The sequence below is a fragment of the Lissotriton vulgaris genome, unplaced genomic scaffold, assembly GCF_964263255.1.
Source record: "Lissotriton vulgaris unplaced genomic scaffold, aLisVul1.2 SCAFFOLD_482, whole genome shotgun sequence".
NCBI lineage: Eukaryota > Metazoa > Chordata > Amphibia > Caudata > Salamandridae > Lissotriton > Lissotriton vulgaris.
Window position 1 is genome coordinate 94,799 of NW_028251556.1, and position 12,492 is coordinate 107,290.

Below are 12,492 nucleotides of genomic sequence, written 5' to 3' on the forward strand. Positions count from 1 at the left end.
CCTTAAAGTAGCACTCACAATCCTTTTTTGTTTTTTTACCTGACAGGAGAGTCTGCAGAATAAAGATGTGTTAGACATCGCCTAGTCAGTTTTAATTCACCACCACCATCACCCCAATTTGGATACCCTCGCACTCATCTGATGACAACCAAAGTAAAAAGATCTCCACCAAAGTGACCCTTTGGGGGACCCGTATGAAATTGCAGCACTCATCCCGACGAGGAGCACCCACCCGATGATGAAGCATAACAACCCCAGGGATGTGTGAGGGCAACAAGAAATAGCCCCTCCATCCCCCAACCTCCCCCCCGGTCTTGAATTGATCACTAAAAAGAGCGCAGGCATTGGACGTTCATCAGCTCCCAGTCCCCTTCTTTTTTTGATGCCAACGTGGACATATACCCCGATTGCTTACCTGTTGAAAAAGAAAAGAAGGTAACTACTGAATCTGGGATTTATGACTGGCCACCTGCCTTCACTAGCACTGTGGGTGGATTTACACCAAACGAGGATACAACCATTTTTTTAAACTCCCACTTCTGCTGGACATCACAGACAAACTTTGGATCTCCAGGAGGTTACGAACAGTAATGAAGGGAGGTTGCAATGGAGGCTGGAGGAATGCAGACTGCCCCAGAGCCCACGGATACATTACATACTCAGGAAAATTATTATTATTATTATTATTGGGACATTTGTAGAGCGCTGCGTTACGCACACCGGCGTGTCCACGCGCTAAAAGAGGGAGAAGCAGCGAGCAGGGAGCACAAAAACAGAGCGGACAATTATTTTGTGTAGAGGAATGTTTTCAGTTTCGCTCGGAACCTAGCTTCCTCCGGTTCCAGGCGCAGGTCCACTGGTAGTTCCACCAAATACTAGTGGGAACTGGATACTACACAAGACACCCCATTAAGATTCCTTAAAACAGGGGTCTCAAATGCATAGCTTAGGAGGTAAGTAGCTCCCTGTAGTGCCGCCCAGCACAGTAAGTAATTCAGAGGGTATAGTCACTTTATGAATGGTAATTATTTATAGGCGAGTATAATTTTATTTCATTCTGAACTCCACATCTATTTATTTTGCAGATATATGTAGACGAGGAGTTAAGAATAGTACATATATACCTACATAATTTCATGCTATTGTATTAGTCAATATTCTGGATATGATATTTCGGTATGACATTTCATCACTACTAGTAATCCTACAAGAGGTTCCCATTTTAGTGATTGTATTTGGTGTGGTCACTAATGCACAATGGTCACTGGTGTGGTCACTAATGCACAATGGTCAAAGGCATTAGCAGCTCGGGACTATTTTCACTGATCAGAAGTACCTCTCATTATAGAAAAGGATAGAGGCCCCTGCCTTAACATGTAGTGATGCACTTCAATACTATCCTTGTTACTATCACCCTTGGATTGTGGTCACACCCCCGAGAAGACATCAAAACACAAAACTGGTATACAGTTTTACACAACATCCGATCAAAAACTCGGGAAAACCCCGGGGTCTTAAAGTGACTTTATGTCTTTATATTCGTGGACGCTGCCGCAATAGTTTTAAAGCACAGTCAGGAAAACCCTAAGCCAGGTATGATCAATTTCTGATACAACTTCTGTGGTCTTGCTGTAAAGCGAGACAATATTTGGAGTCCTCACTCCACGCTACTGGTATATCAGGTACTGTTCTCTTACCTCCAATTGTGCCACTTTCGTCTCTTCTTTGCGATGCAGTTCAAGAATGTCCCCCAACTTTTTCTTAAATCTGTCGAGATAACTCTGAAACTTCTCCTAAAAGAAGAAAGTCCACACATTGTAATCCATAAACATTTTGTGCAACTATCCTTCAGAGGTTGAGATACATACTTTATATTGGTCTTTTAATGAAATTGTCCCTTTCTGCCAAAGGTATATGAAGGTGCCTCTTGTACATTATCAGAGCAACCTATCAGAGGGTACGCTAGAAGGGCAGTAACTCCTATGGCATGTCATCTGGGCATTACAACTTACAACATTTCATCTGGGCAGTAATTCTGTAAGCCATAGTCTCTGGACAAACACTTCTCATGGTATGTTCTCCTTGGCAAGTGACTAATGAGATTCACCAGAACAGGGTTTTTTTTTTTATAACCGGCATGCTTAGAGGCCATATTGGGATGATTTTATATTTCTGACATCTGAATTAAGGTGATGGCCATTTTATCAGGCACCTGATTTAGGATTACTGGTATTGTCACTAGGAAGAGAGTGTTTATGATTGGCATGTTCTACATAGAGGTTATGATGATTGGTCTGTTGCCAAATATGTACCTGGAACATCAGGGGCATGCACACCATCGCGCAGATACCAGATATACTCCTATCTAAAACGACATCGGATACACATAGCACTCTTGCAGGAGACACATTTGAACAAAGCGGAAGTGCGCGCACTACATAGAAGGTGGCGTGGACAATTATACGCCACAGAATACTCCTCATACGCTCGAGGAACACTGCTGTGGGTTCGGCCTGGGACCCCTTTGGCAGTGTTGCATACACATATTGGCTCTGATGGCAGATTTGTGGTAATTCAGGGCCGACTGGATGGGCAGCCAGTGGTCCTGGCCTCCTTGTACTCTCCAAACACTGACCAGGGAGATTTCTTCACACGGCTCTCGCCAATACTGGCGCCATGGCACGGCGTCCCATGGATCTTGGGGGGAGATTACAACTGCATCCTAGACGCAACACTAGACCGCTCCTCCCCACCTCAGACCGGTACACCAGCGCACGGGGCCATGAAGGCGCTGACTAGCTGGGCCGCTCAATGTGACTTACACGATGCTTGGCGCGCGCACAATCCCACAACTAACATATATTCATATTACTCGGGAGCACATGACTTACACGTGCGACTAGATAGATACATGGTCTCTGCTGAATTGCTGCCCCTCATCACTGACACGCGATACATGGGCCGTACCCATTCTGACCATAACCCGCACATACTAGACATAGCATGGGAACGACCACACCCACCCGTCCCCACCTGGAGGCTACAGCCGGTTCTATTGCTAGATGCACCTTTCCGAGACTCCCTACTCACACAAACAGCGTGATATTTCGAGGACAACTCGGGCACGGCGTCCTCCCCCAAGATCGAATGGGACGCTTTCAAAGTTGTGATCAGGGGACACTGCCTGGGCACGCAGGGATGCATGCGGAAGCAATTAGAAGGAGACCTGACACGGGTAGAGACTGACATGCTCCAACGAGAACAGGATGCTATAGGCGGTGCAGTCGGCCCCCTACTAGCGGCACGCGCAGAACATTCACGACTGCTAGAACGGCTCTGTAATCTCAATTACGCAGCTCACTCAGCACGCACACATCACCTCAGCGACAAACCTGGCAAACTACTAGCCTGGCTAGTTAAACAAGAAGACCGCGCAGCACCGGTGTCAGCGATAAATACTGATGGAGATGGGACGGTATATACGCAGAATAAATACATGATGCTTTCACGGGACACTACAAACAATTATATAACTCCCGCCTAAGAGTCCCCCAGACTGATATCGTGGAGTACCTTTTGACTCTACAAATGCCACAATTGACTGACACACAACAGGGAGATCTCGGAGCGCAGCTCACATCTGACGAGCTCCGCACTGCCATTTTCAATTTGTCCAATGGCAAATCCCCCGGCCCAGACGGCCTACCCACCGAGTTCTACAAGGTCTGTTCAGATGTCCTCATTCCTGAATTGCTGAAAGTATATGCAGCAGCCGAGGAAGACTCCTCCCTCCCTCCCAAGCTTAATGAGGCCAACCTCATCTCCATCCTCAAACCTGGCAGGGATGGTACACACATGGGCTCATACCGCCCGTTAGCCCTATTGAATACAGATTACAAAATACTCGCCTCGACCCTAGCACAGCGACTAGCCCCTTTGGTCCCAACACTGGTACATTGCGACCAGAATGGCTTTGTACCCACACGCAGCACATCCAATAATATTCGCAGACTGTTCCGAGTGCAAGAATACGCTATACGACAATGGCCGAGATCGGGGTGCCTGGTACTGGACCTTGAAAAGGCATTTGACTCAGTGGAGTGCAGTACCTGGCAGCAGTGATGGACAAGTATGACCTGGGGGACGGTTATACCGACATGGTAAGCTTGTTATATCGGCGCCCCACTGATCGCGTGCGCACGGGCAGACTCCTTTCAGATGCCATCAGGGTGCGAAGAGGCACCAGACGGGGTTGCCCCCTGTCCCCTCTGCTGTTTTCCATGGCTATGGAACCCCTTGCTACGATACTACGGACACGAGGAGAGGAATGGGGAATCCCAATGGCGATGAAATACATACGGTCTCGCTTTACGCGGATGATCTGCTTTTATACGTCAGGGATTTGACCTGCGCTCCGAGGACCCTAACTGATATATTTCGGAACTTTGAGAACATGTCCGGCTTGCGAGTCAACTGGGCCAAATCGGGCGCATACTCATTTGGCCCGGATACGCCTGAATGCAATGTCCGAATAGGAGGCGAAAGGCTTAATTGGTATCCCACTACGTTCAGGTACCTGGGAATACACATATACAGGAACCCACAGGACATACTGGAAGGAAACCTGATGAGAGCGATCTCCTCTTTACGAGCACAGGTAACCTTCTGGATGCCCTGCCCCTGAATGTACCAAGCCGAGTGGCACTGACGAAAATGATAGTCCTACCACGTCTATTGTAGTACTACACCAATATCCCGAACTACGTCCCTGCCAGACTGTTTCGCGAGCTGGAAACTTTGCTCCGTGACCTCATTTGAAACGCAGGGCGACCCCGAGTAGCGCTGAAAAAGCTATATACACCCATTGAAGCTGGGGGCCTTACAGTCCCCAACTTGGAATTGTATTACTTGGCGGCACGGATGCAGTGGGTGTCGGGATGGCTGGGTGGCAGGAACTTGGCGGATACTGCCACGGACACCACTGTCTGGACCCACACGCAAATGTGCACATTGTTCCATCCTCTAACTAAGACTCCCTGCCCTACACAACTGCACCTAGCGGTGGCGTGCAGGTGCTTTATACGCAGCTTAAGGCTGACCCGAATGGTGAGGCCGTACGCCCCGGCGCTCCCCCTGCTGGGCACACCCAGGGAGGACGAAGCAGTCACGGAAACCACGCTGGAGAGATGGACATAGGCGGGAGTGGAGACACTGGGAGACCTTTACGCGGACGGAACCCTGCTCCCCTTTGCAGGACTCACTGCGGGCACGGATCTACTGGCCGGGCAGTTTCTTTTGCATGCGTCTCTGGTGCATGCGCTGACGAGTGCCTGGGGTGACATGTCTGAGGAACCGCCAATGCACCACTTCATACAATACCTACATGTCATGGGAAACGGCACACACGTGGTGCACTGGTTGGCGCAGGCCCTACTGGTACAAACGCAGCCCTCTACTCAGCCACTAAGAGACAAATGGGCGGCGGATAGGGGGAAAGTCTTGACAGACAAGGAATGGACAATGGTGTTGAATGGACCAGTTAACGTCCCACGTAACTCCCGCTTCAAGACCATACAATTCTACATTTTGCACCGTGCATATCTATCACCTGATAAGATCAACAAATGCTTTTCTGTCACCAATACGGCATGTCAAAGATGCTCACTGGTGGGAGCGGACCTCTTACACATGCTTTAGCTCTGCCAGCATATACAGTCATACTGGGAAGCGATCACAACACTGCTGACACGGTGCACAGCAGAGAATATACCACACATGTGGGAAGCCTGCATCCTAGGGCTCTATAAAAGAACCAGGCTGAATAAGGTACCGGCTAGGTTCTGGGACCTGGGCCTTGTCATGGCTAAGCGATTGCTTACCAGGCGCTGGAAGAACAGCGAACCCCCACAAATTCGGCATTGATATGCTTCTTTCACGAACTGGGCGAGGGCGGAAGGCACGGTACTGCGCCGAGAAGAGATGGCGGGACTGAGGAAGTTCCTCATTGCGCAGCTCTGGGATGACACCCTGAACGCTTTCCAGCAAGCAAGCCTGGAACAAGGAATAACTTGAGAAGTGATCCAATTTCGGCACTGACCATGGGCGTGAGACAGAGCGGAGACTCTGCACGCCCACCATCTTTCTTTCCTGCCGACGACAGGGAACATGACACGTCGCGTGGTACAACGGCGCAACAATACCACGAAGACATATTTACACAACGTATCGGAAACCCCTTTGCCCCCTGATGTTGTCGACCTCTTGGACACTAGGCAAAAACACACTGCCTTCCCCCTCCTCCCCCCCCCCACCCTCCCCAGGGAGGGAATTCACTACACACGCTGGCTGTGGCCGGCGACTTCGCTGAGACCTAGTGGGCCTCCCCCCGTGGTCGCATGTTGACGCTTCACCTACCGCATTGGCGCTCTTACCGCACTCTCATTACATTAAAATACCAACTCTCTCACAACCTCCCCCTTCCTATTTGTATATCTGAGGAAGTTCTTTTTTATACGCCTTTTATTTTTAACTTCTTTTAATCCCTGTTCTATCTTGTTTCCCGGTTTCCACAATGGTTAAGTTATATAACCAGGGTATTTTCCCCACTAATACGACGCATTTAATTTGGCGTACAAATTATTAGTTATTACACTTCGAATTACGCCCAGATTCTTTCACGCGCATCTATAGTACATGACCCACTGTGCACCGACTGCAAGAAATGGCCAGGGAACACGATATTCCAGGGAGAACATGCAACCCCACACAACGCTGTATCGTCATGCCTTCCCCTGAGCTGACACCAATACTAGACATCATCACACATATCAGAGTATAGGATACTGTATATCCAACCTTAACGATCTATTCGTCAGAATGCTGTTATGCATGCGCAGTCTTCTTTCATACTGTTATTGTAAAATGTAACTGCTATGATGTCGTGGAAAACTGTAGAAGATATACGCTTTTCCTTATTCTCTTCCATAATCCTCTGATGGCTGTCGATGCACATATTGAATATAATTGCCATGTTTAAGAAATGCTAATAAAATATATACAAACAAAAAAATGATTGGTCTGTTAACAAAGGTATTGTGATGCTAGGGTTAGATAGCATGGGGTCTAGAATGCGGTGCATGTTTTCTAGCAACAGGATTGTGAGGAGTGGAATGTTCTCAGATGTACAATTTATGTTGATAGGCACAGTAGATGGCATTGCATTTATGACTAGACTCATGTTGTGATATTCTGTGGTGGCTTCTTAGCAATTACTAGATTTATGATGAAGATGTTTCTCCAGAACATGAATTCTGATGATGCATTTGTTCTCTTTAAAATCTTTATCTTGGGGGAGTGACTTCGGCGCCGAAGCAACATGGCGGACCTTCCATGAGCTCCGTATGGACTCGGAGCTTTATGCTGTTTTTCTGCCTCTCCAAAGAAGCCTTTGATGTCTCAAGCAGCGGCGCTTTTTAGTGGCGGCGGTGGTGAGTTTCCTTGCTGCTTCAGTGCCCAAAGTAACTTTTACGGTCCCAGGAGCCGCGGTGGGGATTTTTCCTCATTAAGACGCCATTTTGAGTTGCGTCGATCACGCTGTTTCTGCCTGCTGTGATATGTTAATGCTACATTGGTGTAATTTGTAACTTATCTAGCCTTTGGCTATGAGTGTCCTGACAGACTTTTTGTTGTTAAGGACACTTTTTCGTTACTGGAAACTGCTGTGGTGATTTCCTATCATCTTGATCAGCCATTTTAGGATTTACAATGCCTATCAAAATACTTCATCATTTAATCTTCTTGTTGTGCAATTTAAGCCTTGACTGATGTTTATTTCATGGATATGCAATAGTTGGAGTATGTTTTTAGTCAAAATCTGCAGGCAACTGATTGTTCTTCACAGTAACAATTCTTCTCTTCATCTGGGTTGCCCTTAAATGTAATTCTATATTTACACCACAGATTGATGTATTTCGCCTCTGCCTTTTTGAATGTTTCAAGGCTCTCAAGTTCACTTACATTTTGACAGCCATTGTAACTGAATATTTCCTTTTTATTGTATGGGCCGGATCCATCCTTCTCTATTGCCTGCTCGTCATTCTCAACTCAAAAACATCTTTATTCGATTAATAGAATCATAAAAGAACAAGCAATGCAGTGCCGTAGATAAATTGTTTCAAGCTAGTACATTAGTCCTCTAAAAGAAAAGAAAAGGAGAAAAAAAGCCTACGGGATTTATAAATCAATGCATTTGTGCAAATGTGCAGTTCTTGGCTAAAGTGCAAAATACGCAAGACATATTCATCAAGTTCAGTATACGGTACACAGTTGGAATAATAAAAGTGCATAGGTGCCGCATTAGAACTTCACAGAAATACTTGTAACCCTTTTTACAATAATCGTAGAGTCAATTAAAAAGATAAAAATCTGCTTTTGGCCAAAATGTAGGTGTAGAATACCGATTACTATGTACAATAAAATACCGTAATCAACAAGTTGGTCCTAATATGCACAGTTGATTTACTTGTGTGCGGTGCTCTAATTTAATCCCGGTTAAAATTTCCAACCATTCTTCTATCTCGTAAAATTGATAGCCAATAAAAATCTGCTAATTCCAAATACAAGGAGCTGGGTGTTGTCTGTTTTTAGGATGCGTAACATATCGTGGTACTTCCTAACACCCAACTTCTTGCCCAACAGTTTTATCCATTTCCTTCTTGCGTTAAGATAGGTGGGGCAGAAAAATAGAACATGGGCTATGTCCTCCTGTTTACCCAGCTGGCACATTGTACATTCACTGACTTACCCCCCCACCGTTGCTTGACTTTTCCCATTTGATTGTAAAAGTCTTAACTCGGAGGATACCGTACCTGAATTTCAGGTAGAATATCTTCGCGAGTTGAGGTTCAATCTGGTCTAAAAATATTTCAAAACGGGGTGCTGGCTTAAAACATTAAAAATTCGGTTGTGAGTGGACCAGATCCACAGTTTTGGGTAACTTTATGCACAATAAAATTCCAATAAATTTTTTTCATTTCCCTTTTTGATTCAGAAGTCAGCCTATCAGGGTGGTACCAAAATTTGCCGAGAGCCAGATCTAGAAGCTACCTTCGGACATTGGCCAACCAGGGAAATGTAACATGGGTGTCTAGTGCAGTGAATTCACTCAGTGCCTGCCAATAGGTAAAAAGTTCATCAGTGACCCATATCCTGATCCAGTATGACAAAATCATCCAAACTGCCCTGTGCTCAATGGGTTTTAACCCCAGGTCGTACATATAAGGAATCACCGGTGTATTTTGGGGGAGGGATACCATTGCCCTTAAGGCCCTATTTTCTCCCACAATTAGAGCGGAGAGATGCTCCCCACCCCACAACTTGGAGCCATACAGAGCGGAAGTTAGGGCCCTGGATTTATACACCTCCAATGCAGGTGTAATAGACTTAGTTTCAGTAGCATGGAGTTTTTTCAGGATGGGAACTGAGTTTTGTGTTAAAATAGTTCCAGATTTTCTAATGTGCGGGTGCCATGAAAGTTTAGTGTCTATGGTGACCCCCAAGTAAAAAAAAGTGTGGACCCTCTCTAAGACTGCACCATTCAACATTATATTCTTAAAGCTTTTATGAGGCCTAATGGACATGTATTTTGTTTTCGTAGGGTTTATTACTAAGCCTTTTTGTTTACAGTACACATCAAGATTGTTCAAAAGATTTTGCAATCCCTTTGGTGTCTGTGAAAGCAGGATGGTATTGTCTGCGAATGTCAAGGCACATACATGGGTACCACCTATTTTTGGGGAATCGAGATTTGTCTTTAGTAGGAAGTCAACCATGTCATTGACATAGAAAAGAAACATGGTAGGTGCCAGGACGCAGCCCTGGCGCACCCCTCTCCTCACTGGTATTTCTTCTGTCAACTCCCCACCTTTTCCCCAACGCACTTTTGCGAAGTTGTCTTCATGTAGTCTAATGAGTTGGACCAATATGTTTTTTGGAACCCCTTGTTTGAGCAGATTTACCCACAAAAGGTCTCTTGGGATTGAGTCGAAAGCGGCCTTTAGATCGATGAAGGGCACATACAGATTACCAGATCTTAATTTGGTATATTTCCAGGCAATGGTTAACAGCCTGAACACCTGATCTATGGTGCTCATTCTTTTTCTAAATCCTGCCTGACACAGGGACAGTATATCATTTTCGACTAGCCAGTCATTTAACTTATCCAATAGCTGCTTTGAATAGACCTTTTTGGTAATATCTATCAAACTGATAGGTCTATAGTTGGCGGGGTCGTCCCGACTACCCTTTTTATATATAGGGACGATCTCCGCACCTTTCCAAGATATAGGGATGAGCTGTCCTCCACCAATTGCGTTACATAATAAATTAATGTACGGAGCCCATACCTCAGGAGCATGTCTAAAAAGGTCTCCAGGGATGTTATCTGGGCCTGGCGCTTTAACTGCTTAATGGCGGCTATAGCCTGCTTGGTATCTAAGATGCTAAAGTGTAGTGGTTCAATCTCACTCAACTTTGTCAGTTCTTGCTTGATGGCAAACCCGGGGATGCATATAAATGTGCAAAGTGTCTAAAACAAGTGTTGGGATCTAGATAATAATCCTGGGCTGGCTTGCTTGTATTATTGCCGTTTGCAATAATCTGCCAAAATAGCGACTGATCTCCAGTCCTTTCTGCAATTAGCAGATCTTCACAACTGGAGTCCTCCCAAGTTCTGCATGCTACTTTTAGTACCTGGTTATAATGTTTCCTTTCTTGCCTAATTATAACCGGTTCTGTCAGCCTTAGTGCCTTCATTAGGCTCCTCTTTGCTTCTCTACAGTCTTCATTAAACCAGGGATTAGCCAGTAACAGCTTATCATTGGTAGAGCCTTTGACTCTTCCTGCTTTAATGAGATGAGGTTTAATATTTTCCACCAATATTGCATGGATTCGGGTAATTTGAATAGGATTTGAGGTCTCTTTTAAAAAGAAGAAAGATAAAAGATGACTAAAAATATTATAAGTAGAAGTAAGGGGTTCACGTTTCCCCAGAATAGATGGCCATCTAACTGCCCTTCTATTATTACTCATTATGGGCTGTAGGTCCTGAAAATCTGAGGTAGATTATGAAAATATTTTCCTTCAAGGACTAAGCATAGGGGGAAGTGATCACGTTCCCTCCTTGTCTCTACTCTAAAATCAGTCACATAGGCCCAGTGTGCAGCACTTATCATAATGTAATCAATGCAAGGGGACGATTGGCCCCTTGAAAATGTGTTTGCACGTGCAAAGTCAGAAGGGCATCTACCATTGCAGGACCGTAGTCCTTTTTCTACAGTGAAGTTGAAAATCTGTAAGGCAGAGACAGTGTACCCCATAGGTCTTTCAGTTCTAAGTAGTGGGATACCCAATGCTAGGTCTTCTTCTTCCAGTATAGTTTCCATGCACCTTAATGGTTCATAGCAACAATTAAGATCACCACCAATAATAATGGGGCAATTAGATGTTATAGAATCAATGATTCCTCCCAGGTGATTCATTATTGGTGTTTCTTTGGAACAATCTCTTGGTCTAATATGTATATTAAAAAGAGAGATCCTAGTTTTATTGAGAAGCTCTAAGCTCAATCCCTGGATGTCATCTAAACTGATAGGTAAAATTTCTATTCTGGCATTTACATAGTTTTTACCCATATGAAGAGTCTGCTCGAGGGTCTACCTTTTTTTCGGCTGGTTGGCCTCTATACTAAACGTTCTGTATCCCACCTTATATAGGGGTTCCAGCGCCCAGGTCTCTTGGAAAAGACACAGGTCGTGGTTATCTATATAATCCTGCCAGTCCGGTTCCAAGAGTTTTTTTTGCTTGTCATTCTACTGATTACAACACTATGGCCAGTGGTTCACACGCATCTTCTAAACCAATGTTTTCAGGTACAACCCCAAAAAGTGCGAAGAATCCTGTGTTAGACTCCATTTTGGATGGGGCACACAGTCTTCAACCATTTATGAGCGCTACCCATGAGAAGCTGCAACAAATAGAAGATCGCTGGATTGTCATGGAGGGAAAGGTGTCGTAGCTAGAAGATCGTGTGAAGGATCTTCAGGATATTTCTACAAAAATACCTATATTAGAGCAAGAGATTCACATACAAACTCCACACCGAAGACCTTGAGAATCGAAACCGAAGAAATAATCTTTGTTTTTATTGTCTTCCAGAGAATATTGAGGGCTCTGATATGTTATCCTTCTTGAAAAAGTTACGCCTGGATCTCCTGGATCTTCAATCCTCACCGTCTCTCAACATACAACGCGCTCATCGATAGGGACATCTTCAACTTAACTCAAATAAGCCTTGTGGCACTATAATACTCTTTTTGGAATTTACTGATCTGATGCGTGCCCTGAAGGCTGTTAAAATTAAACGTCGTCTTTTTTGGTCTGGTCACAACCTTTTATGTTCACAGGATGTCTCTAATGTAACGAATGCCCGTCGCA

General features: G+C 45.1%; 1 protein-coding gene across 2 annotated transcripts in view; it reads right to left on the bottom strand.

The window, feature by feature from the left end:
* Positions 1–12,492, bottom strand: part of LOC147662846 (E3 ubiquitin-protein ligase TRIM39-like) — a 173,078-nt gene that overhangs the window by 86,718 nt on the left and 73,868 nt on the right. For both annotated transcript variants that reach the window (XM_086950859.1, XM_086950860.1), the window contains exon 2: positions 1,698–1,793. In XM_086950859.1, the coding sequence (XP_086806985.1) occupies positions 1,698–1,793 (96 nt within the window). The remainder of the gene's footprint in view (positions 1–1,697; positions 1,794–12,492) is intronic.